The sequence below is a fragment of the Taeniopygia guttata genome, chromosome 2 (genome assembly GCF_048771995.1).
Source record: "Taeniopygia guttata chromosome 2, bTaeGut7.mat, whole genome shotgun sequence".
In the NCBI taxonomy this organism is placed as follows: Eukaryota; Metazoa; Chordata; class Aves; order Passeriformes; family Estrildidae; genus Taeniopygia; species Taeniopygia guttata.
In genome coordinates, this window is record NC_133026.1 from 106074008 (window position 1) to 106098718 (window position 24711).

A 24711-nucleotide genomic window follows, 5' to 3' on the forward strand; every position below is an offset into this window, starting at 1 on the left:
TTTAGTTATATCCATCCTCTATAGAGAACTGAATGGTCCAGGTCAATTAGAAGATTTTAATCTTTTGGGGGAAATCTAGGCACCCTATAAATGCATCTACCTTTCAGCTTCCTTATTTGTACAAGCCTGTTTCAGAAGAGCCCTCATTGTGTTAAGCATGTCTTATTAAAAGCTTTCTATTCTAAAAAATAAACGCTTTTAAGGAAACACTTTTTCAACTCCATTTCAGAAGTATAAATGTGCCATATAGACTTGTAAGTAAGTACAAAAAATCACAACTTGAAACACTCTTAAAGCATAAACTTCTAACTGTTACAGAAGGTTTCCATTTGCTTCCTCCATATGCAGGTAGTATCCAAAAAAGTTTAAAGCTGTTTCTGTAGCTATTGAGCACAAAGGCATTTAAAGACAGTGTATGGAGCACAAAGGAAGTGTCAAAAGGATCTTAAAACAAAGAGCAAATTCCTGTAAAATTTCATTATTTCAACTTGAAGGTTGAGCAATACATTGAAGGTTTGATTTTCAGGACTGGGCATTTGTTCTCTGTTCTCACCGGAATGCAGTCCTGTGGGACTGTGTTGCATACTTAGCAAGCATCTGGAGTGAAATAATGGGAACTTCTAAAGGGAGTCCTACTTGGTTTTTGTATTGAGAAAGTGAGATGAGGGGATTCTTAGGTCCCTGTAGGCTACTCTTTCTGAACAGGAGCCCAAAAATGCTAAGTGAAGAATTACACTGGGCCAAACACCAAATTAAGCAGCATTGTAATGCATATATTTTCTGTACACTTGAATTAATTCCCTTTAATTATCAGCTGAACCATACATGTGGATAGGACTTCCATGATATTGCATCTGCCCTGCTCTACTTTTTTCATGTTTCCACCCTACAACCATGGAATGCTGACCCTACCTTCTAATCTGACATGATCAGCGTGTCCTGTGCATGGGAGAAGAACGTTAGATGTACACTTAATTTAAAAAGTATGGAACTGCTCTTGATAGAATAAACATACAGCTATGCTGCAAGCCTCAACACAAACCAAGGCAATATGAAAGGACAGAAAAGCATAACCTGGAGGACAGTTGCCAAAGATTCCACTGCTTTTGGTGGTGGATAGCCTGAACAAAGCAATGCCTCCTTGTATAGGTTTTAAATGATAGTGGGCTGGAGATCAATGCATTTTCAGCAAAATCATATCCTAAAGCTCAGTACCTATTGCTCTGCCTGATTGCTTTGCTGCCCTTCCACCACCCTGAGTAGGTAAATGGAGGTAAGCGCAGAAAGACAGTGATGCCAACAAATAAATGCAAATGGCATGAGTGCAATGCATTTTTTTAAAACATAATGCATTCTCCACTGAGGTGGGGCTATCCAAGTTAATTAAAATAATAATAAACATAATTAATTAAGTGTCTAAGTAAATGAATACCTCTTCCTTTTTGCAAGTATAGGTAAGACAGAGGGAGGCTGTCACAAAGGATGCGAAGATGGGGTCTAGTAAGAGCCTTCTCCAGCATGCAACCACCAACACATTGTCATCTAGCCTATGTAGAGCAGTTTCTGTAGTGATGCCCATTTGTGCCCTTCACTAGGTGCTTCAGTTATGTTGAAGTTTCAGTGAATGAGGCTTAGATGGAAAGAGCAAAATCTTTTTCTTAGTGTTGGGCAGGAATAAATTTTGAGTGGAAAAACATGTTGTTTGTTTACTACAACCAAAAAAACAAAAAGAAGGCAGTTGCTTAGGAGCCCATGTAGTTTGAAATGAAAGTGTATTTTAGATGGGATAGACTTGTTAGGTGATTGTACACATCATAATTACACTCTGTATGCTTTGCATCTTCATAATTCAGTTATCTATTCCACTTTTCAAAATCCAGTCCTAATTCTACAGTTAAAAGTAATTTTTACTTTGTGTTCTTGTTCCTTTCTTTTCATAACTGTCTTTTGCATTCCTGCTCCTTCCTTCCTTCCTTCCTTCCTTCCTTCCTTCCTTCCTTCCTTCCTTCCTTCCTTCCTTCCTTCCTTCCTTCCTTCCTTCCTTCCTTCCTTCCTTCCTTCCTTCCTTCCTTCCTTCCTTCCTTCCTTCCTTCCTTCCTTCCTTCCTTCCTTCCTTCCTTCCTTCCTTCCTTCCTTCCTTCCTTCCTTCCTTCCTTCCTTCCTTCCTTCCTTCCTTCCTTCCTTCCTTCCTTCCTTCCTTCCTTCCTTCCTTCCTTCCTTCCTTCCTTCCTTCCTCCCTCCCTCTCTTTCTTCCTCCCTCCCTCCCTTTCTTTCTTTCTTTCTTTCTTTCTTTCTTTCTTTCTTTCTTTCTTTCTTTCTTTCTTTCTTTCTTTCTTTCTTTCTTTCTTTCTTTCTTTCTTTCTTTCTTTCTTTCTTTCTTTCTTTCTTTCTTTCTTTCTTTCTTTCTTTCTTTCTTTCTTTTTCTTTCTTTCTTTTTCTTTCTTTCTTTTTCTTTCTTTTCTTTCTTTTCTTTCTTTTCTTTCTTTCCTCTCTCCTTTTGTTTACCATTAACAAACAGTATCATAACAAATCTGAGAACAGCCCACAAAGACATTCATTTGACCCTATTTTTATTCTCTATCAAGTCAAAAGAGAAATTGTCTACTTCCCCTCTCTGCCACCACTATATTCCTACTTCAGTGCATAGCTTTTCACATTTAAAGACAAAAGAATACATTTATTTCCCATTTCACTGGTTTACTAAATGTTTTATGACTATCAAGCAGAAAAATAGGATGCCCATTTCTTTCTCCTAGAGAATACCTTGAGCTGCAACAACCTACAGTGCAAGAATCCTGGAATTCAGTTCTGTACCAGGTGGCTTTCTGGCAGCATCTTTTTGAAGCAGCATGGGTTGAATCACCTGCAATTTCTCTTGACCTTCTCTAATTCCCATCCTGATAATAACCAAGTATCAGAGGAGGTCATGGCAAGTACAGCTTTGAACTCAGCTATCAAATACGTAATGCGTTTATAACCCTCAGGTAACAAGTGTTGTACCTGCAGCTCTGTTTGGAAGAAGAACTTCTGTGGACACTGTGTGCAGTCATAGATCTTGTCCTCTTGTCCATGGGCTGAGAAAATATGCTGCTGCAACTTGTTTGCTTGGACAAACACTGAAATATTAGACAAAGAACAAGCTTTTCATTATTTCATATTGTAAGTGAAGAGTTTTTTATAAACAATCTCCCAGTAAAATAGAGCAATTCCAGGACATAAAGTTAGGCAAGTGAATTCAGATTTCACCTTACGCTGTTGCTATAATGCATACCAATGAATGTCTTTCATCTACAAAGTGTGAGGTTTCTTCTAAAACAAATGAATTTAAACCAATCCCTGGTGTAAGGAAAAAACCCAACAACTGACCAAGAAAAAAAAAAAAAAGAAGAAAGAAAAGTCCCTGTCAGGATAACCAATGAAGATTTCAACCATGAAGTATCTGAGAATGCTATTTCCTGTTCAGAATTATTTCATCCTTACTGCACTTTGATTGAACACACACAAAACTTATTTCCTGGCAACCAACAGGTTTGAAAAGCACAGATGCCAAAGTCATGTTTACTCTGTGTACCTAAAGTTAAAGCTAACAAACAGCTCTGTATTTAAATGTGTTAATGTTAAAAATTATATCCCACAGCTATACTGGGGCAATGTCTATAAATGTGAAACAGAACTGCAGGTAAATTCTCTTTGGATACTTTAAGATCAACTCTGCCTACACACTGAATGCAAGGGTTTCAATAATATAAACATGTTCAATTTTAATGACTACAAAACAAGGCCCTAAGACTGTGTAACAGTTTACCTAGGAGACATACTATTAATAATTAAATTGTATATGCCAGAGGCAGTGTTTGGGTTGGCAGCACTGACTTCTGATGGATGCCTGGTGCACTGTGACCTAAAAAAAGTTTGCATCTACAATATTAATCTGTATAGGCAGGGAAAGGATTTATTAAAGATGCTGGCATTTGACTTTGACTCCACTCCTAATCATTAAAATTATTCTAATTGCAAGGCAACAAAAAACATCAGAATATTGTTCTTCTGAGTCATACATTTTAATCACATTTCTCATTACCCTGGGAAAAAAAAGATCAGATTCCATTTTCCATATAAAACTTATATTGGTGATTTTTACTTCTTGTGAATATTCTAGCAAGATGTGCTGAAGTAATTTAATGGCATATTGCTAATAAAGCATCATTGTTTGTGATTAGTGCTCACTGTCTATTTACCCCATCAGCAAAAAGCAAGAAGTATTTCACACAGATTGGAATCGACTTATCTCCATACTCTTTAACAAATTTCACAAGGCTACTGGCTCAGAAATGGAAGGATTAGTTTTATCAGGCATCTTGGTCACATGGAGAACCCTCAGTGGGTACTCTTTACATATGCAAGTTTTTATGTTGCATTTACAACACCCCAAACATGGAAACAGAAGATCCATGACATTACACCGACAAAAAGATCACACCATAATGTGTAAACAAAAACCAGGAAAAAAACTGGTAGAATAAATAGTAAAACTAAAAACTTGACGGAATGCCTAACTGAAAGAATTATTGAAGACAGACACTTTTCAGACAAATTGTTTGTGGTGCTACTACCCATGCTCAGACAAGCTGTGCAGTGAAGAGGAACTATGTATTTTTTAAATTTTATAACCCACAGAAATGTGCGAAACCTGAACACAGAGAGGTAATAATCATCACCAGCCACTGTATCTGAAAGATGAAAAATTCAAATTTAATTTTCCTTGGTGGCACTTGCCTAGGTTTCACTGGGCGTGGAACTGCCAAACAAAGAGGAGTAAAATGAAGGTATTCAAGGGTTTATTTGCTTATCAATGAAACTCCTTCTCTTCCATTAATGGAAAACAGAAACCTTGAATGGCTTCCAGAATTAGCATGCCATTGATGTGTGAATACCCAAAGTGTGTTTTGTCATGTTTGTGATTATCTTTGATTTTCATCTTTTAAAGCAAAATTGGGAATGCAAGCTACATAGTAACACTCATGTTTTAGGTTATCATTTTATGAAATGTTCTATTAGGAAGTCCTTAAAAAAGCTCACAACAACTCAGTAGGCATCCTTTTAATGTGTTTTTATTTCCAACAACAGCATTTTTCTGTTCTTCATTATGGCCCAAACACTGCAGTGCTTAGCCCTACTGGGTCAAGTTATTTTCTCACTTGGGTTTTACTACTGAATAACAGCACTGACTCGGGGAGGATTATTCCACACTTGGACTTGTGTCAGGGGAGAGCAGAGCTTGACTTGTGGCAAGACAGCATGGTTTGCTTTCTAAAGCACGTTACAAGGGTGTTTCTTCTCACCACAAGCCAACAAACACATGCATGTGGGCTTTCTTAGCCCATCAGAGGAGAATGCTGCTGCATAGGCTATGCCTGGGAAATTCTGCTGTGAGCTTTATGGGTTTAGATGAAGCATCTGTAGCTTTAAAGCACAAATTTATGGACAGTTTTAACCTTGGCAGGTTTGAAACATAGAAGTAATGAACATGATACCGTGGAAGGTAACAGACTATCACTTCTGTAATTATAAAGAACTCAAACTTCCGATAGAAGAGCTTGAAATGTACTTCTTACAGATGGATGACTGACCTTCCAAGGAGCTCAGCTTTCTAAACGATTTCTAATCAATATTATTAATGAGCAAAATGTAATGTTCCCTCCTAAAGCTGACCTAAAGCCAGCACACAACACATTTTTTCAGGGAGTTCTGCAAGGTCAAGCTAAGGGCATGGCTGGGACAAGCAGTGATGGGCTCCTACCTGTAAAGCACACCGGACATTTGAAGGTGCCCCCCATGCCTTCAAAGCTGTGCTCTATCAGGTGGCACTGAAGTTTGGCAGGAGAGTCGAATGTCTGATTGCAGAGTTTGCATTCATGGTTCAGTCCTTCATCTGCAGGAGAAATCAGAAGAAAATTGAAATTCATCACAGATGTTACAAAGAGAAAGTCCAACACAATCCGTGAACTGGAGCAGCTTTTTGTTTTCCTAAGCTCAGGAAACTGGATGCCCCTCAGCGCCTACAATTGCTGAAGTGTTCTCTTACCCAGAATGTTTCAGAATATCCAAAGCTTGACTGGGCATTAAAAGCACAGATTTTCCAGTTATAATTAGCACTATGCAGGAATGCAGAGCATTAGCCTTCAGTAGGAAATTATGACTATGACCTGAAACATCATTTCTGAGCAGAGCCACTCAGTCACGACCAAGTACATTTGCAAAACAGCACGTGAGGAATTTAATGCTGATCACACATCATCCTGTCTACCACGGGTAAGAGCTGTGAATGCTGTTTTTGGCACTCTGGCTGAGGTGGAGGTTCTTGTAACCAGTGTGAGAAGGGTGGGTAGTTTATACCCTCACATCACTCCTACTGAATGTTCCCAGTCCTGTGGGCATACATGAAACCTTTTGCAAGCTGCAGGATTTCAAACCTCCCTTTCTGACAATCCTGGATTTTTTCCCCTCTTTATTTGCATTTCTCCTCCGAACAGCCCAGAGAAGTCCCCATGCGCCTTCTGACGCAGCTTTCCCGTCCAGGTCCTGTGGCTTTAAAACCCTTCCCGCTCCCCGCCACTTGTTCCTCTGCTTCCTCCCATTGTCCTCCAAGGCCGGCTGGTGCCTGGCACCAGGTTCCCTTCCTGAGGGTGCTGCAGGAGTCATCCACTCCGCCATGAGGGCAGTCAGCGGCTGTCCTACTTAGAAACAGTTGCTAGGTAAGAAGTGGCTTCCAGCCCTGCTGCAGAGGCCTCAATTCCCACAGCGCCGCTTAGAAAAGGTCCTTCTGTATGTCACCGGTGTGCTACACGAGTAGCATTGATCTCGCAGGTAAATACTGTATCTGATTATTAAAAAACAAGCGGGAATGGAGTGCTTGGTGACTGGCACAGCTCCCTGCCATTTCTCGGTTGGGAAGGGGCGATTGAGGGGAGCGCCCTGCCCATGCTGAACATCTAAATGCCAGGCTGCCAACCTCCTGCTGGACACAGCGCTGCCTGCAGTGACCATGAGTGACCCTGGTGACAGGCATTTGCGAAGGACACTGGGAGCACAGACAATGTTTTGCATCCCATACGACAATCCTTTCCACTGGCGTAAAGACAGCACAACGTGGTGCTTCTGTGGCTGATTGGGGGCACATTCCTGACCCAAATGACGCTTAGTGATTATAAGAATTGAAAAAAATGTCAGTGGTAGCCCCCAGCTTTCACTTCTTGTTAGTCCAAAAGCTAAATTTAGCCTTTGCATAAGTCATGGCATCTCTAGCCAAAGCAGGGGAATTAGACAGCATGAGCTAAGCCAGGCAGTGGTGGCCATTCTGCAGGTGGGACTGCTGAAAGTTACCACTGTGTGGTTTCTACGAGGTGTCAGAGCTCTTCACAATGAAAAGGGACTGATGAAACCCAACAAAGACAAAGGTTTACACAATATTACATCACTCCCATACAGACACAGCAAACTGCAAACTTCCTTTCCTTTTCTACCCAATCCTTACTGAAAGGATCAATGTTCCTGACTACCTCTGTTGCATATAGGTAAAGCCTTAGAAAATAAGTGCCTTGTTACCCTTGTACAATCATGGCTCAGGCCTGCTTCTTAGGCTAAGTAGAAGAGAGCTATAGGAGACTGACTCAGATGGAATAGGGGTAGAGGGATGTGAGAGATGTGAGAGACATGAGAGACGTGCTGTGTGACTGCTGCGTGTCCACATTGTGATGTACGGTGGTTGGTTGACTTGGGCTTGTTGTGCCTTAAAACTGGTAATGGGCTAACTGCTTTAAAAGGCCTGGTTTTTGTAATAAAGGGCTCTCCTTTGCACCTGCCCAGAGACTCTCTGTTGTTCAGCATCGTCACATACCTCTACATGCTGCACAGCTTTTAGAGGGTGTGAAATGGAAGGCCTGCTCTGAGTGTTAGCTGAAAAATGTTGGTGGTCCTGGCAATCCCCTGCCCACAGACTGTTGCTGCTGAAGTGCCTGTCTCTATTACCTACATGAGATAGAAGAACTTGACTCCCAGCCTGCCTGACCAGGCACCAGTTTATAGCTGGATCCACTGAGGACAGCTGTCAACACAACCTCATGCAAAGGTTCAGGTCAATCTCAGTCGCTTTGAACACCATGGCCTCTCTGGAGAGACTGGAATATGGTGCCAACAGAGCACAGGCTACTGGGTACACGTCCCACCCAGCCACATACACTGGTCGTCAGGAACAAAAGCTGATAAAATCCTTTGCAAAAGACTTTCAGGGAAGGTTAAGGGTGGGTAACACTTTCTCATCTTGTAGGTAACACCTTTTATAACTCTTAATCTAAAAAAATCTAAAATATTTATCAAATATATGCTAACTACTTCATTAGCAGGGAAAATTTTAGTGGATTATCAAGAGTTGCCTGGGATGTGGCTTCTTCCACCATCACTGACAAAGTCTTCCAGTGTGTTCTGCCTTTGCTACTGCTGAGAGAGGACACATACAGCCTATGCAAGCACCACCAAGGGGACCATGAAGGAAAAGAACCTGGCACACTCCAGTCTGTAGATCTAAGAGACACAGACACATCCTCCAAGGCAGGTTGTAAGCTGTGTACTTCCAACAGGCAGCAACCCACAACTGAAGGCAAAGCTGCAGAACAGCATCCTGAAAAGAGGAGGAGGGCTCAACAAATCTTATATAAATGCTTCTTCTTTCCTGAACTTGCTAATTAGTTATGAGGACTGTACAGACTGATACACAATATTTCTCCTATATGCATATCTTTGCCATGGTCATTACTGAATAGATAGTTCTGGAGATGGTGAAAGTTCCCCACAATGGGCAGTTACAAGATAGGAAGCACCTGTTTGTGCTCATACACACAGTCAAAGCAATTAGAACAAATGGAGCTCCATCTCAGGATCTTCCACAAGGCAAGGTGAAAATAATCAATGACAATTCTCACATCACAGAGTTACTGTTGGTAAAGTGTAAATGAACCATGCTAATCATTCTTGAGCATGGGAACATGGAATGGGGAGTTCTTCAAACATTCCAAGGAAGAAGGACCTCTGAAAAAGAAATATTATGATGATACAGAACACAGAGAAGGTTTTTTCTTGTCTTTCCATTACCTTAGCTGATGAAGAAAAAAGTAGGAAGAAATTTTGCTTCCCGATGCCGAAGCAAAATTAATTTTAATTACACAGAAATTGTACTTGTTCAAGAAGGACTGAACCCCATTAAATATGACCCTTACTGTATTTCCCATATTAGTCAGATCCAAGGTGACTTCCTGGTCACAAATATCAAAATCACTTTGATTATTCTATGCTGCAAATGTGATTTTCCTAAAGGCTTATAAACAGGATTTGAAAAATCCCCTCACCCACTTGCCTGGGGCAGATAAAAACCTTCCCCAGGCAAGAGACATCAATTTGTGCAGAATCTAAGTTTCTCTTTAAAATGAAACGCTTTTAGTCTCCAAGTGTGAAAGACCATATTTAAAATAAGACTGCATTTTTATAACTAACAGAATAATATTTTTCCTAAGTCCCACTGTTTTCACAAATTTTGTGCACATCACCAGCTTTGTTACATCCTTGGAACAAAGGGCAAGGTTCCAGTCCTTGAATTTAAGAATGTGAGACCAGCCATGATTTAAATTTGAGGAAGACAGTAAGGGTACAGAACTGGCAGAAGAGTCAGGAGTGCTAGCTTTCATTCCAAACTTCAACACTGACAGACTCTTATCAGCTTGGGCATGACAGTGTGGTCTGTATTTCTCAGACTATCCATCTTTGAAGAAGAGGTGCTAATTTTTAATTTCTACTTTAACAGGCTGACCTAATTACTATCCCTTAAGACTTTTAATACAACCAAGACAGTGGAGCTGGAGAACAGTCCAAGACTATCTACCATACTCAGAAGACCCAGAGTCACTGCCATCTGCCTTTGAAAAGGCTTAAGATTATATTTCTTGACACACAACTTGCCTGGATCACACAGCACTGTGGAAGGATGGGGGAACAAGGCTTTGTCCCTGTTCTCCGCTCTCCATAGACAATTTAAAAGCACAGTCAGCCTTTTATCTGCCACTGGCATGAAAGAGCCAGGATGTGGCATATCTTGCAAAGGTGCCAGATGTGGAAAGAGCATGCAAAAGGCTCTGTTTACGCAGTGGCCCCTGTCTAGCTCTCCGTGTTTAGCAAACAATTTGATAGGGTGCTATGGAAGTGCAAAATATGATATCATTAATAAATAAAGGGCCAGTGAAATGTCACATTTTCTGTTTTCATTTGGGATAAGTCTGAAATGGAATTGAGTGTCAGATACAGTCCAAAGGGCTCTCCTTCCCTGCAGAACAGAGCTGCTGCTCTTTGCTCTTACTCAGGCAGAAAAAAAAAAAGCAAAAAAAATTAAAAAAAAAGTGCTGAGCAGCTTTAAAAAATTCAATCAAAATAATCTGCTCTTTGGAAAGGTGGCGGCTGACAGTAATTGGAAAATACTGTCTGACTCATTTATTAAAGTGAGATTCAGAGTCAATTGATTTAATAACCATTAGAATATTCTATTAAGGATATAATAGGTTGGCACAGCCCTATTTTTTATTAAGAGTTATAGGTAAGAAATAAGCAATGCTATGGAATTTTAGACAACTGCTGTATGGATTAGACTAAAAATATGGCTTGGAAAATAGGTATAAAAGCAGCAAGTATCAGGAGGAGGAATAGGAAAGTACATTACAGTGCAAATGAGTTAGCTGAAGGATGAAGAAGAAATGAACCTTTAATATAAAGCCTGCACTTTTCCAAATCTAACAGAAAACTATGCACTGCATTCCCTGGTGTGGTACATCGTAAAACAAGTCAGCACGTCCTTCACATTATGGGCCCAACAACGCCACGAGGAAGGCAAGAACAAAGTACCCACTGTACAGCACAGAACTGGTGCTTACTGTTGCCCTTACATGGTTGGGATATGAGCTTGGACATGGTTAAGACCTTGCAAGATGGATGGGAATGGTTTACCCACTACTCGTAGTCAAATGAGTTTGATGCATGCAGAATTTCTGCATAAATAAATTGCTTTCCATTTGTAATATTTATTCAGATAGTGGGAAAATGTAAACATGAATCAATTCCAAATAAGTGCATTTAATATTCATATAAATGTTTAATATTTACACAAATATTAAATGTTTCAATGCAGGCAGGTAGGTTTTAATTGAGGTGCAACCCATTACCGCAGCAACTAACTTGACAACCAGCTATAAAAGCAAATATAATCAGTCTTCGTGCTGAGCATATACTTATATTTGGGGATGCTCTTTGTATTGACTGCCCATGTACTGCGGAGTTACTGAGCAACTTGTACAGCAGGCAAGATGTTCCCACTTGCACCTGCCCCAGAGCCAGTGCTCTGGATGACCTGGCCCAGTTTGTGTTACCAACTCAAGGCACAACTTATACATTTCATGGAAGGCCCTGACAGTTCAATACACACTTTAAACAAGTGGAACCCTTTATGCAGTGTCTAGACTTGTCCTGTGTTTATACTTTTTGCTGTTCAATAAAAACAAAACTAGAGCAGCTACAAGCAAATGTTCACCGGCTGACTTACATGCAGCTGTTAAGTCAGTAACCACCGGGGGCCCTCTTATATTGTCTGATCAACACTACAGCCATTACCCAGCACCAATTTGTAACAGTTTATAAGTAACTCTTTCTCTTATTCATCTTCGAGATTGTCTGGAAGGCTCCTTGTGCTTTCTACTCTGAATAAATCAATAGGCAAAGGTCCTAGGATGATGATGCCCTCCTGGTAAATCATCATGAGGCTGGGTCCATGCTCAAAAGAATCCGTTAAGAACTCACGTAAAATCTGCCCTCAACAGACAGCACAGGAATGAAATTGCCTGCAGGCCCTGTAAATTTTTTTTTAATGTCTAAAACATGCACAGCACCCACATTCAATATGTTTTCTTTGTAATTTTTTTACCAAGCAAACCATGCCCCTAAACCAATTTCTCCGTCTTCACATTGCCTTCACTCTTCCCTGAGCTAATTCTGCAGCACACATTTATAAGCCAGAGATCTGAGGAGCACGGAAGCAATGCCATGGATGACAGGTAACCCCTCGGCTACAACATCTCACACGGAAAACAGGGGAAGGACAAAAACACCATACAACACTGTAATTTCCAGAGTGTACAGCCATCCATGCTTCCTAGCTTACAGTGCTGTGCTTACCTTCATCTTTTAATTGCTGCTGGCCACACACCTAACACAACCATCCTTCCCCCTGTGCCGCTTCAGACAACCTCATTCCTGCTCAAAATTTGGTCTTAGGTTCTACTGTGGCAAGTATGTGCATGACATGTACCTTCACATGTTAAAGAGCAAATAATGGCTTTTCCAAGCCTGGAAGCTGATATGAAACAGTACCTGAAGTCTCCAGCATCCCGTTCATAATTTCTCCCTGATAGCACTAATGCTTCTGCCATTATCAATTCCTCGAACATTATCAAAACCCCTCAAATGAGAAACATGATCCATCACAGTGTTAATTTTGGAAGCTGACATAAAAAGCATGGAAATAGTGATAAAGGAGGAGAGAGTAAAGGCAAAGCATACAGTTGGCATTTACAGCTGTGAGAAGAGAACAACTTGTCAAGAAAAACAATTTTTGTTTAAACCCTAACTAATGGTTCAGTCCTGGTGAGACAGGAGGGAGGATTGGATGGAAAGACAGGATTACACCTGTGTTTCTCCTGGACTGTCCAGGGCAAGTCACCAGATGTTAGGAAATAGGAGGGCAGGGGAAGAAAATACCCTCCTTCCTCACTCACCCTCTAGGCACAGTTATCCTTCACACCTTCCTTCTTGTGCCACATACTACTGCTTATGCAGATGCTTGCATACTGGCCTGTGTTTATCCTTAATACCACTTTTAACCAAAATCATGATGTTAGCTGAAGAAACTCAAAATATCAGGCTGCATCCCAAGCAATGTCTTTCCCCTTGTTTTTTTTTTTTTAGTTCAGAATGATTTTTAGGCAAGACTGCCCATGCCAAGGAAAATTGGTACAGAAGATCCTGCCAGCAATCCTAAACTCTTGAGTTCCCAACAACTGTAGCCTCTCAAGGGGAAGGTAGGGACCAGGTATGACACTGCCTTGAAGAATACTGGCCTTCAGCAGCAGGAAGAGGATGGGAGCTGCACTGTGCTGCTGGGATCAGGCCATGCTGACTCCCAGCAGCACTGAGTAGGAAGCTTTATTCAGCAAGCAGGAAATAATTCCTACAGCCTTCTGCAGTGTACTGCTAAAGCTACAGCAAAGGGTGCTGATCGATGGAGTGACAAAGAGCTGGGATCCACCTCCTCAATTAAAGCAAAAGTTTGTCTCTCCAGGGACAGATTTTGAAATTAGATCTGCTTAAGGGAAAGCCAGTCTACTGCATCTTTCATTCCACTGTATTTTTGTCTGAAGCAAGGGATGCATTTCACTTCACCAACTGTTCACTTTTTTGCTTGGTTGCACTCACTTTGGCTGCTTGTAAGTGAACTCTTCTTACCACATGTGCCTTGTATGTTCTATTAAAGCCACAAATTGTCTGGCTTCACTGAGGCTGGATGAAAATAAAAAAAAGGGCAACTGGCAGGGTCTATTTCTTAATAAGTGTCATGTATTCAGATCAAGTAAGTATGATTTAAATACAGCGAGTCTTCTCCATCAAACAACAGCATTTTCTGTGCAACTGGCTACGAGGAGAGAGTTCTGCAACAGTGTTATTCACCAACTGATGGGACATGCATAATTTGTTACTCTCTGTCTGTAACTGCACCAGAAAAAGGTATTAAAATTTGTTCAGAAAAAAAATCTGTGTTGCATCAAATAGCTACATACATTATAAGGTTACACTCCATCATTGCAATAAAATCCCATGTGATGGAGCTTATTTTGGAAACAATTTTGCTATGGGATATAAAAAGAAATTTAAACCAGTAGGAATAAGATGAGTGGTATGAGTTATTAGTAGACAGATGATCCAGCTCAACATTTACCTTTTCAAATAGCACTTACTGAGCACTGATTAAAAACTTGGTGACTGATCCTCCAAATGCAGGCATAGCTAACTCAGGAGAGCAGGCCTCCCATCCTTCTGGACTCCTGCCTAGGCTTTTTGTGGAACAAAGTTCTGCTGAGCTGCAAGGTTAAACCCTCCATCCTCTCAGTATGCAGTGAGATACAGATTATTATCTGAATTTTACAGATAAGGAAGCTGCATCCCAAATAGAGAATGAAAACTCACTAAATTAGTGGTAGAACAATCAGACCCCGCTTCATCTGCTAACCATTGTGACTGCAGCATTGGAATTAAGGTTGGAATTGAGTTTTTCTCTGTCCTCTTCTTTGAGCTAAAAGCCTATTTCCAGAAAAACTCTTGGACCAAATCTTCTTTAGTAAAGTCAAATTGCAATTTGAATGGCTTAGAGATTGCTAGAGCTAAGTAGATATTAATGATTTAATCAAACTGCAGGGGGAAAAATAATAAAAGTGTCACATTTGTATTCAGAAGAACTAAGCACAGTAAAAACTTAAGTAAAACTTTTTGCTTTTTTATTAATTCAATTTTTAAAAAAAATTATTCCATTTCAGTATTTTTGTTCATTGTATAGGCTACAGTTTTGTTTTCTTTTTCTTGCTTTCTGGTTGGAGAACTAGCTTTCTCTGTTATTTGTTGCTACATGCCTACTAGTAATGCCCACTCACCTGGTTCTTCTGGAAGACACTGGTCAAAGTACAGGTGTATCTACTTGTGAGTTTTGCACAAAATATGAATTTTTAGGGTAGGGGAGGATATTTCATATTATATAAACTAAATGCAAGCTGTTCTAAATTTAGTGGTACTGGGAAAACATCTCATGTGGAGACAAAGTGTCAATATTAATTCTACACTACAGTGGACCATCAGTAGAAATTATGTTTCATACACAAGTCTTGTCAGGTATTTCTTTTGTTCTGAATATACAAAAGGGATCAGAGTTGCCTTTTTTCTTTCGGCATGAAGCTATTAGATGTTTGGAAGATAAAGTCTCTAAATGCTGAAATGATGTTTATCTACAAAGAATTGCCTGCTTATTCTTGAAAGATAGGAAAGAAAAAAGAAAAATAGGAAAAAATAGTAGGATAGGATAGGGCTTTCCTGTTATATTGGATATTTGACCCAAGAACATGAAGTAATAATAGTCTTTTTCATATTTCCTAATACATCAGATAGTATTGATATTTTGTTTTCCAAATCTTAATGCTATTACATCAGTCAAATAATATTTGACATCTTTTTGCATAGGTGAGGGACACTTGGGAATAAGCAGCAATTTCTGTGATTTTGATTCAGCTTTTCAACTCATTTAGGTGTGTATCAACCTTCTGCTTTCTTTCCCCCATCCTCCATTTCCTCATTGCCAGTCCTCAGAAAAAACAGGGAGGAAGAAGAGGTTCAGGCTGTGAAGGCCCTCAGGTCTGTGCTGATAACTGGGCATTTAATTAGATTATTTTCATGTGAGCAAACTGCTTTGCCTGTTAGGGGAGATGTCTTTGTACAGCAATGTATTAAAATGATAAAGCTCAATTTAAAATAAAGAATTATGTTGCTCATCTGATTTAGTTTGCTCTTTTATTTAGGAAAGCATGAGAAAGCTCAATTTTAATTTGATCTAACCTTTCCCTATGTTTCTCTTTGATTCTTCTTTAAAGCAAGCAAGCAGCTTTGGGCCCACATATCAAAAAAGGACCAGACTTCATTCTAAACCTGCTCCACTCTCCTTCCCCCTCTCTCTGCTGGTACTAAGACTTCACACTGAGCTGAACAAACAGCTTTTAGAATTTTTATATTGAAAGTTCTTCATTTGTGGATAAGAGAATAATGAGGGCCAATTAGTTATTCTTTCTCGATCAGTTACATGTTTGGGGGTTGGCTTTATTTTCCCAAATTCTAAATGCCTCTTTTAACAGATTTATTCTAACCCTTGATCAAACCTAATTCCTCACTGAAGCAAAGACACCATTTCCCACCACGCTAGCAATTGAGGAGCAGTGCCTAGGAACACAGCCGCTCCTCCAGTGAACTTTGATGTAACAGAATGGCAAAGTTCTGAACTTCAAATAATAAGAGAAAAAGAGGAAAAACAGAGTAGAAGAAATAGAGAAGAGCTGACTAAAAAGACGTATCAGACAGATAAAGATTGGTTGGGGAAGGAGAACCAATGTAGTGGCAACAATAAACAAAAAAAGGAGATAGACTGAAAAGGCAAATGGAGCTGAAGAAGTTGTGAGCAGAAGCAGGACAATGGCATGAAACTGGTGTGAAAAGGCACAGCAAAGTTGCAATTTAACCTTCATTTGAAGTTCACTGAAGAAATGCAGAGTAGCATACATTTCCAGACAGAGCTTGAGTAATTTAGTGCAGCTCCTATGGCAATAATGATAGATGTATTTTTACATCCAAATGTCTCAAACCAACAAAGTTACCAGTATATAATTAATAAAATTAGACAATTAAAAAGAACAGCAGGTTACAAACATCAAGCATCAATTTGGGGAAAAAATACAGGACCATTATTAGAAAAATAAAAGTATAGGCTGTCAGATCAGTATATAGCCTCTCCAGATAAAAGTTATAGAGCTGGAGAAAAATGTGGCCTGACATTAAATGACTATGAGGTGATTAACATCAGTAAGAAACCAAAATACACTTGTAAAGCTCTGAGGAAATCTGAAATGTGATATGAAAACCATGCCTGTAACAGCAAGAGATAGGTGGCTGACCACTATAAAACATTAGCCTTTTACTAAGACTTACTCTAATAAATAACTGACAAGACTGCATTTGCTGGCTGAAATATTCTCCAAAAGGCCCACTGAATTTTCATTGTATGTGTCAGTTCATTCAAACAAGAAGAGGCAGGAAAAAACAGAAACTCAGGAGGAAAGGGAGGAAGACCCAGCTCAACCCTACATGTAATCCTGTGTGTACATGCACAAGGTGCCTAGCAGTCACTGAAACCAAATTTATTTAAGCCATGTGCTGCAGAATGAGTAGAATGGGTTAAAAACCAAGAGATTTAACTCAGTGTATGGCTGGAAGTCTGCACTGAGCAGTTTCCCCTCAGAGGGTTTCTCTGTAACAGGGAAAGTGAGAATTTCAATTTTTTTAAAATGAAGACTGAGATTTTGATTCAGCACTGCCATTTCAGGGGCTCAGGTTGAACAAGAAGTACTGAACATTGTGAGACTCGTGATCAAATTGTGAAACTGTGAAACCTAATTTACCCAAATGAAATGGGGGACACAAAATTAATTCAGATAAATGAGGATTTTGAATAAGCAAGGGACTATTTAGTGCTTTTAACACACATCCTGGGACATAACCTCATTACAGATCAGGAGTGTTGTTCTGTGAGTTTGTGTCAGAGTGGAAGTGTCACTGACACAACAAATAAAACCAAAAATATCCTACTCCCTGATCGCTTATTTTGTGTTTCCATACACACGCTACACGTGCCTGAAGAATAATTAACACTGCTGAGAAGAAGCAGCAACAGTGGATGAGTCTCACTACAGCAGACCTCTCATCATAGCAGAAATACAAATGTACTAGTTATCGTAACTGTGTTATGTTAAGTAGACCTTTGCCCCACATTATTGTAAGTTAGAGGAGGGAAAAGGGAAAAGGAAGATGATATCTGTTGATCAGCATTCTTGATGATATTTTATTTATCTGCACGTACTGTTGATACAGTTGAAGAGTAAGCAGAAGAACGGAAGGAGACACACAAAACACTGTCAGACACAGATTTTTTTTTTTACACTTCATCAGGGACAAAAAAGTGAAGACAGTGAAGACAGCCATCTCTTTTACAGAGCAATCTCAGGCATCAAAGCTCACCCAAAAAGGAAAAAAATTGAAAGTGTTTCTACAGCTATCTTGCAAAGATGCTTATAAAGCTTATAAAAATGCTATTCACATTTTTGTTGTGGGCAAATTTTTAATTTCTTAACTTTATGAAACAATTTGACCAAGACCTGAGCACGTTCATTTAAGCTCTCATTTAAATATTGCATACCCTGATTTTTTGTAATAAAAGCCAGTTCCAAATGATTTTTTTTTTGCATCGTAATTATATTATCCAATCTCTTAATGATATTAAGAAATAAAAGCATTTCTTGACAGAATGGTACTAGATATGCATTTAACTTGCTTTGTCTTTTTTTTTTTTTTTTTTTTTTTTTTAAGCTGGAGGGCCATCATTTGGAAACCCTGATGCTTTTTAAAAGAAGCATCTTCATCAGAAACCTCACAGGCAGCAAGTTTCTCTACTTACTCGGCATGTTATGCTTACTTGTCAGTCTTTCTCCAAACAAAGTGCGGAAAACAAGCATACGAGATGCAAAGATGTAAAGCAGATAGAATATATCCCCCAGCCCCTTCAATTGCTTCCTTCACCTCACTCAAGAAGCAATTTTAAACGTATTAAACCTGGAGGTGAGCAGAGGGATTTAACATGAGGCAGGATTTGAACAACAGAAAATAAGGTCAAGGAGGAGTATTACCCCTCTAGTCATATTTGGAAAAACAGGGGCATTTTAGAAGTAAAATAACAACATGGCAAACTCACTTGCTGTGCTCTGCATCACTCTGAACAGCAAGAGCCCACTGTTAGATTTTGCAATGCATTTTGCTAGGTGAAGCATGCAGATTTGGATCCCGTGACACTTTCACAAATAAGCAACATATTTTGTTGATGTTCATTTCTGTTTGACTGCTGGACTTGATAAATGACATGGCAGCAGAGAAGAATAAAAATTACTGTGTTAAACCCTTGAAAATTATACAGCAGAAAAGGTGGGCAGCCTCTGTAGGTCAGCTGGGCACCAGAAGCCAAAGATCAGAAGTGGAAATAAGAGTTGACAAGGGATACCTGCAGAGCAGCAAGGAAACAGAGGTGGGGCAACTGAACTGAAAGCCATGTTTGCAAGCCCTGTATCCACACCCTTATCTTTCCAACATTTTATCTATCTGACTGACACGCCCTTTCTCTACCCCCCACCCCAAAAAGATTCAAAGACAACAAGCTGGGTATGAGAGAAAAAAATAAACTTGAAATTGAGTTATAGCAAACAGAAAGTTGGTTGATGTATCAAAGTACCAGCATTTCTCAGAAAATAAACAACTCTGAAGGTCTCAGTAAAAAAGTGACAACAGCAGGAAAAGTCCAAATGAAAGTTGTTTCTTTGCCCTTAATTCACTCTGTTGGTAAGAGAGTACCTCATGTATAGTATATTATCTTTGACTGATAGGTTCTGTGCCCTTTGTTCCTGAATCAAAACTCTGTCACATTGTGGTAAGTCAAATATGCCTGCCAAGCAACAGGTATCACCGTTAATTCCATGAGAGGCCCTCATGAAAGAAGTGTAATGTTGCATGGCCAAAGCTTCAGTGAAATCTCTTCCCAGCAATGCAAAACAAATGAGTGTTGGAGGAGTTTGCCTACAATCCTGAATATGTGTTTGCCTTTGTGTTAGAGAAACAGCAGAGAGCTAGCTAACGCTGCTAATAACACTGCAATGGTTTCAAGCATGGGCAAAATATATTATGATGCAATTCTCATAGGGTTAATGCAACAAGAAACAAATGTCCCTCCTTAGGTTATTTTACCTCTGATAATAAGAAGAGTGCATATGGAGGGTTGACTGATTTCAGCCAGGTGAAAATGGAGCACACAGCCTTCTGTCTTAAGATGAATGTTTTGCGGTGTATTTTTTAAGATGCCACATGAATGACACCTGCAAAAGCAGCTTGATTTCTCAAACCTTGTGACTGCCATTGGAAACTTGGTGTCCATCTGCATTTACACACCTTTCAAAGGGATAATCCAGCTCTCTTCAGTGGCACTGCGGAAGCAGAGCCCTTTCTGTCCCTTTGCTCCTTGCCCATGCGTGTCATTCCCCCAAGCCCCCCTCACTGCTTTCACCCAAATATAAATAAAAAGAAAAATCTGCTTCATTACATTTGCTAGCATTAATTGATGTTTAAAAAAGTCTGTTAAAAATAAAGCCCAGCAGTGACATTTTTCTTTGCTAAAGCACGATAGCAGCACATTACAAACATTACAAAAAGGTCCCCTGATAAGATTGTGAAGTTCCACTCTGGCAGTAAAAAGCATCTACTGTATATTCCCTGATTTCCTTTTTTAAATTTTTATTTATTTATTTATTTATTTATTATTGCAAGATAGGTCACAAATGCAGATAAAACTCCCTGTCTCAGTAGCAGGGTTGCAACACTGGATGAGAGAACTGGATGGACAGTGTATTTTTAGCATTTGTTTTACCCCGGTCAAATAAGTGCTCCTATTTACTGGTGGCAATGACGCTCACAGCTATTCAATCCCAGCTTGACATTTTCCCTATGGCTGCACCTCTCTTGCTTTTGCATGAGCTGGGTGGTTCTGAAGGATGCAACACTTCGTGCCCAGAGGTCCTTATGACATTTTAGAACAATGCATTAATCAGGCAGCTGGTCTCCTGAGGTACAACCAGAGCAGCAGAAAAACTAAAGAACCACAGAACCCAGCCCACTCACCCATTCTCCAAGAAATCTCTCCCTGTGCCAGCTGACATACTGGTTTCTGGGAAAACAGTCTCAAGCCAAGTAAAAGACTGCATTGCCTTCAGGGAAGGTGAGCACAGATGCTAAATTAGGCCTGGCAGGGTTGCAAAAGTGGGGAGAAATAGAAACAAAGGGGTCAATTGTTTTCATGTCTCTGGTGTTGCCTACCAGGATAAATATAGCTTCTCTTCTCTTACGTCTCTCTGTACTCAGGGCTTTTTAAAATGGCCGGAGAATCTGCAGAATCAGGCCCCTAATCATGTTGCTTGCATAAGCTTTGCGAAAACCTAATGTCCAGTCCTTTGAATCTTCTTGAAATGTACTTTTCTAGACCATCTGAAGATGTCTGAGAGCAAAGGAGATGGGGGCAAGTAAGCAATCCTCTGGTTGTGACCTGTCTGAATTTGAAGACTCAAGAAGAACAGCAGAATATTCTGTCACCTGGCCTTTTTACCCATTCCCCACTGCTCACACTATATTCCAGGGGGGTGGCCCTAGCCCAGAGAACCTCACTGTGTGAGGACAAACAGCCAGAAAAGAATGTGACTGGGAGTACTGAATAAGGCACATATATTTGTGCCCTTTTTTCTGAAACAAATAGTCACTCCAGGCAACCATGGCAGAACTTAGATGTTGAAGAGGACACAAAGCTGGACAAGGTAGAGCTGTGCAGGGGTCTTGACAGCATTTCTTCAAAGCATAAGAGCCCTGTGACAAAAGATAATGGGACACTGGATCTGACTCCAGAAATAGGTGTTCAAAGCTGTGAGCCTTTAGAAGAGCACAGAGGTAGGGATAAAGGAACCTCAACAAGGGAGCATAAGCAGGGTTAGACAGAAATCTTTGAAAATGATCACAGGATGTTTATACTTGATAAAGGGGTAAAAGTAACGCAAATAAATGTAAGCAAACCACCTTAAATCAGTATGCAAAACCAGGCTGGTGGCTGCAGTTGTCTAGTCTGAGGAAAAAATAGCGTGGTTAAAGTGAAATGTAACTTGGCTTCTAATAAGAGTACTGGCTGTAGAGGTGGAAAGAAATGGAGAGATCTTTGAGATGATGAGAAGGAAAAAGCAGTGGGATTTAGAGACGGGAATGGGTGGATTAACGGAGCAAAAAGGAGCCAAAAATAACAGGGTAGGAATATTGAGAAAGAACATTACTGACAGGTGTCTGCTAGTTATAATTATATATCTCTTCTAATGCCAGTGTTATATTAGACTCTATCTTAACACAGACATTATTTCTGTCTTTGAAGCTCCTAATCAAAAGAGAAGAAGAAACACTTTCTGCCTTTTACAGGACTTAACAATCAAGCAGTGAATGAAGTACGCTGCAGAGAGAGAAACTTTAAAAACAGCAATTTGGATACGTGTGTATTAATAAAAGATACATGCATATGTATTTCAAATTGCATATAGAAATGATGCTTGAACTGCTGCTAAAGTAGGATTGCTCCTGAAACCACATCCGGAGCAAGTCTTTAATATCAACTTGAATGAGGAGGAGTAGGCATTTTTCCCCTGATCCAAGCCTAATGCAACTGCACAGGAGAAGAAGAGGTGATTTTATGTGAAGCTGGCAAATACTTTTTTTTTTGTAGGAGACTACAGTCAGCTTGATTGTTGTGTTTTACCAGCAAAATAGCTGCAGCTGCAACCAGCTACAATTAGGTACTTAGTAATGTGTTAACAGGTAGCTACGAACAAAAAAATGAATTCCAGTCAAGGCAAGCTGAACTTTGATCCACAACCTATCTTTTACAAAGCAGCGCCAAGGGACTATGTTTTTTTCTTAGCAGCTTTCACACTGATAGTATCACAACAATTAGTGCTTTTGAGACATGCTGGTAGGATTGACAGCTGGCTGATGACACAGCACAGCCTGGAGACTGCCATTAGATCATCACTATTGACAGGTTATATGCTTGCTCCTCACTAGTGAAAAGTTATTCTGTATCTTGCAACTTACTTTTTTTTTTTTTTTATGAAAATACAATTTTGATTTATTCACACCTAAACTGATAACACAACTGCCCTAAAAAGGGGCACACAAGGGGCAATCACAATGTTTTACTGCCATAATTACAGACACCCTGCAGATATTTTTAAGGCAGATTTTCTCACCACCATATGGAAAAAAATGCTGGAAGAGAATTTTTATTAATCCTTTTAACTGCTGTGTAAGCTGTGAAAAAGTGAGTGTGTGAATACATACACAAGGATGTCTATTTGTCTCCGTGTCAAATTAAAAATCTAAACCTAGTTGCAGGGAGCTCTGGTAAAGACCAGTAACTGTTGTAGAGGAAGAGCATCCCAGCTGAACAGAAGATGAACACAAGTTACTCAGGATTGAAAACAAGCAAACCATTCTGCATGCACCAGAAAGTAAGAAATACTTGCTTTCCCCAGATTTGTTTCCCAATTGATTGATTGTGCCCAAAAATGTACATGCATGGTCTTTCCCAGGTTCTATTTTTCTTTTCTTTTCTACACAATCTGTAATGTTTAGGAAGGGATGAATCTCAGCACATGATTTTTCCTGTCTGGGAAGATTGTACAGATTACTGTCTTCCACTCAACTGCATTCTCACAAAGTCAGAGTCAGTACAGCTGTCTTTGAGCCCTCTCTCCTTCTGGGACATGAACAAACAGGGAAGACTGACACTCGGACACTATTGTGGCCATGTGACTGCTGCATAATGTGGCACCCTCAAGAGACAAGGCTTCGTACATCCTCTGAGATTTCTGGCTTTATCAGTAACATAAACAACAGCATTCTAAATATATATAATTTAGTTACTTATTATTTTGAGTTAGGTGTGGGGAAGAAAAAACCTCTGCTGTCCCAGATGCCCCAATGACTGTCCCTCTGCTGCCACCTGCTACAAGTCCCAGCCAGTGCTGAGCAATCTGGCTGATCCCAGGTGACCCTAGCACTCTTCCCCATGCCTCACTTCACAGCACAGGGGAAAAAAAATCCAAACAGCCTGGCTGACATGCTTTAAGATCACCTGCGGTAAGACTTGGAATATGAGGTCACTGTTAGCAGGCCAGCATGCAGTGATTTACCAAGTAAGACAACTGTTATTTCCTTTGCAAAGTGAGAACTTTGAGTGTCTTTGCAAGCATTTGGGGCAGGAGCTGCTTTCTGCACACTTCTGTACTATCGTTGTGTGTTATTGTGGTGCTGGTACTCTACTCCACACAAAACTGAAGTAAATTCCCTGAGTGCTGGTTTGGTTTTATCTACCAATACAATAAAGAAAGCCAAACCAAGGGGTTCTTCCTGTTTGCTCCACAATGCCTCATGATCACGCTGACCTCTCAATGGATACCCACCATCTCACACATAGCTCTGACACCCTGCTGAATGAAGCCCTCACAGCAGATTTCTGACTGACCCTCTTGATTTTCTTAGAATGGGGCTACCCATGACAGAATAGCTATTAAAACACTAAAAAGACAAAAGCCTAAAGCAGCAAAATGCTAAATCAAAACAGGCCATGGGCACTGGCCTCTGCTATCAGTTACGGATATGAAGCACTGTTTCATGATAATGCCTTGAGTAAAATCCTTTCAGTAGAATGAGACGCCTCTTCAGTGGGGAGTGGGCAAGGAGCTAGAAAATGGCTAATGACTTTCAAAAGTATTAAAACAAAAAATCTCTATCTATCTATCTATCTGCATGAAGAAAAGTCTAGCACTTTATAATTTGGAGAAAACATTTCATGGAATACACTAGACAGTAGCTGGGGGCCTCTGACTGACGGCTCTTGGGTCTTCTCTGTACCTTTGATCTGCATTATGAAATGTTAATGTCCACCACGTCAGGACTTGTTACATAAACATACCCTTTCTCCAACTGCTCAGTCCTGCCCGTTGCAACTTCCATTCATATTATCCATTTATATTTAAATGCTGACTTGGAGCTTATACCCAGAAGCACTGACATTTTTTAACAGGAGCAGCTAAACTAGGGTAAACTGCTAAATATAATTTATTGATGATAAAGAGCTTG

At 40.0% G+C, this 24711-nt stretch overlaps 1 protein-coding gene across 11 annotated transcripts in view; it reads right to left on the minus strand.

The window, feature by feature from the left end:
• Positions 1-24711, minus strand: part of ZNF521 (zinc finger protein 521) — a 229754-nt gene that overhangs the window by 23435 nt on the left and 181608 nt on the right. For all 11 annotated transcript variants that reach the window (XM_030266110.4, XM_030266100.4, XM_072924580.1 and 8 more), the window contains 2 exons: positions 5801-5932; positions 3001-3116 (listed from right to left, as the gene is read on the minus strand). In XM_030266110.4, the coding sequence (XP_030121970.1) occupies positions 3001-3116; positions 5801-5932 (248 nt within the window). The remainder of the gene's footprint in view (positions 1-3000; positions 3117-5800; positions 5933-24711) is intronic.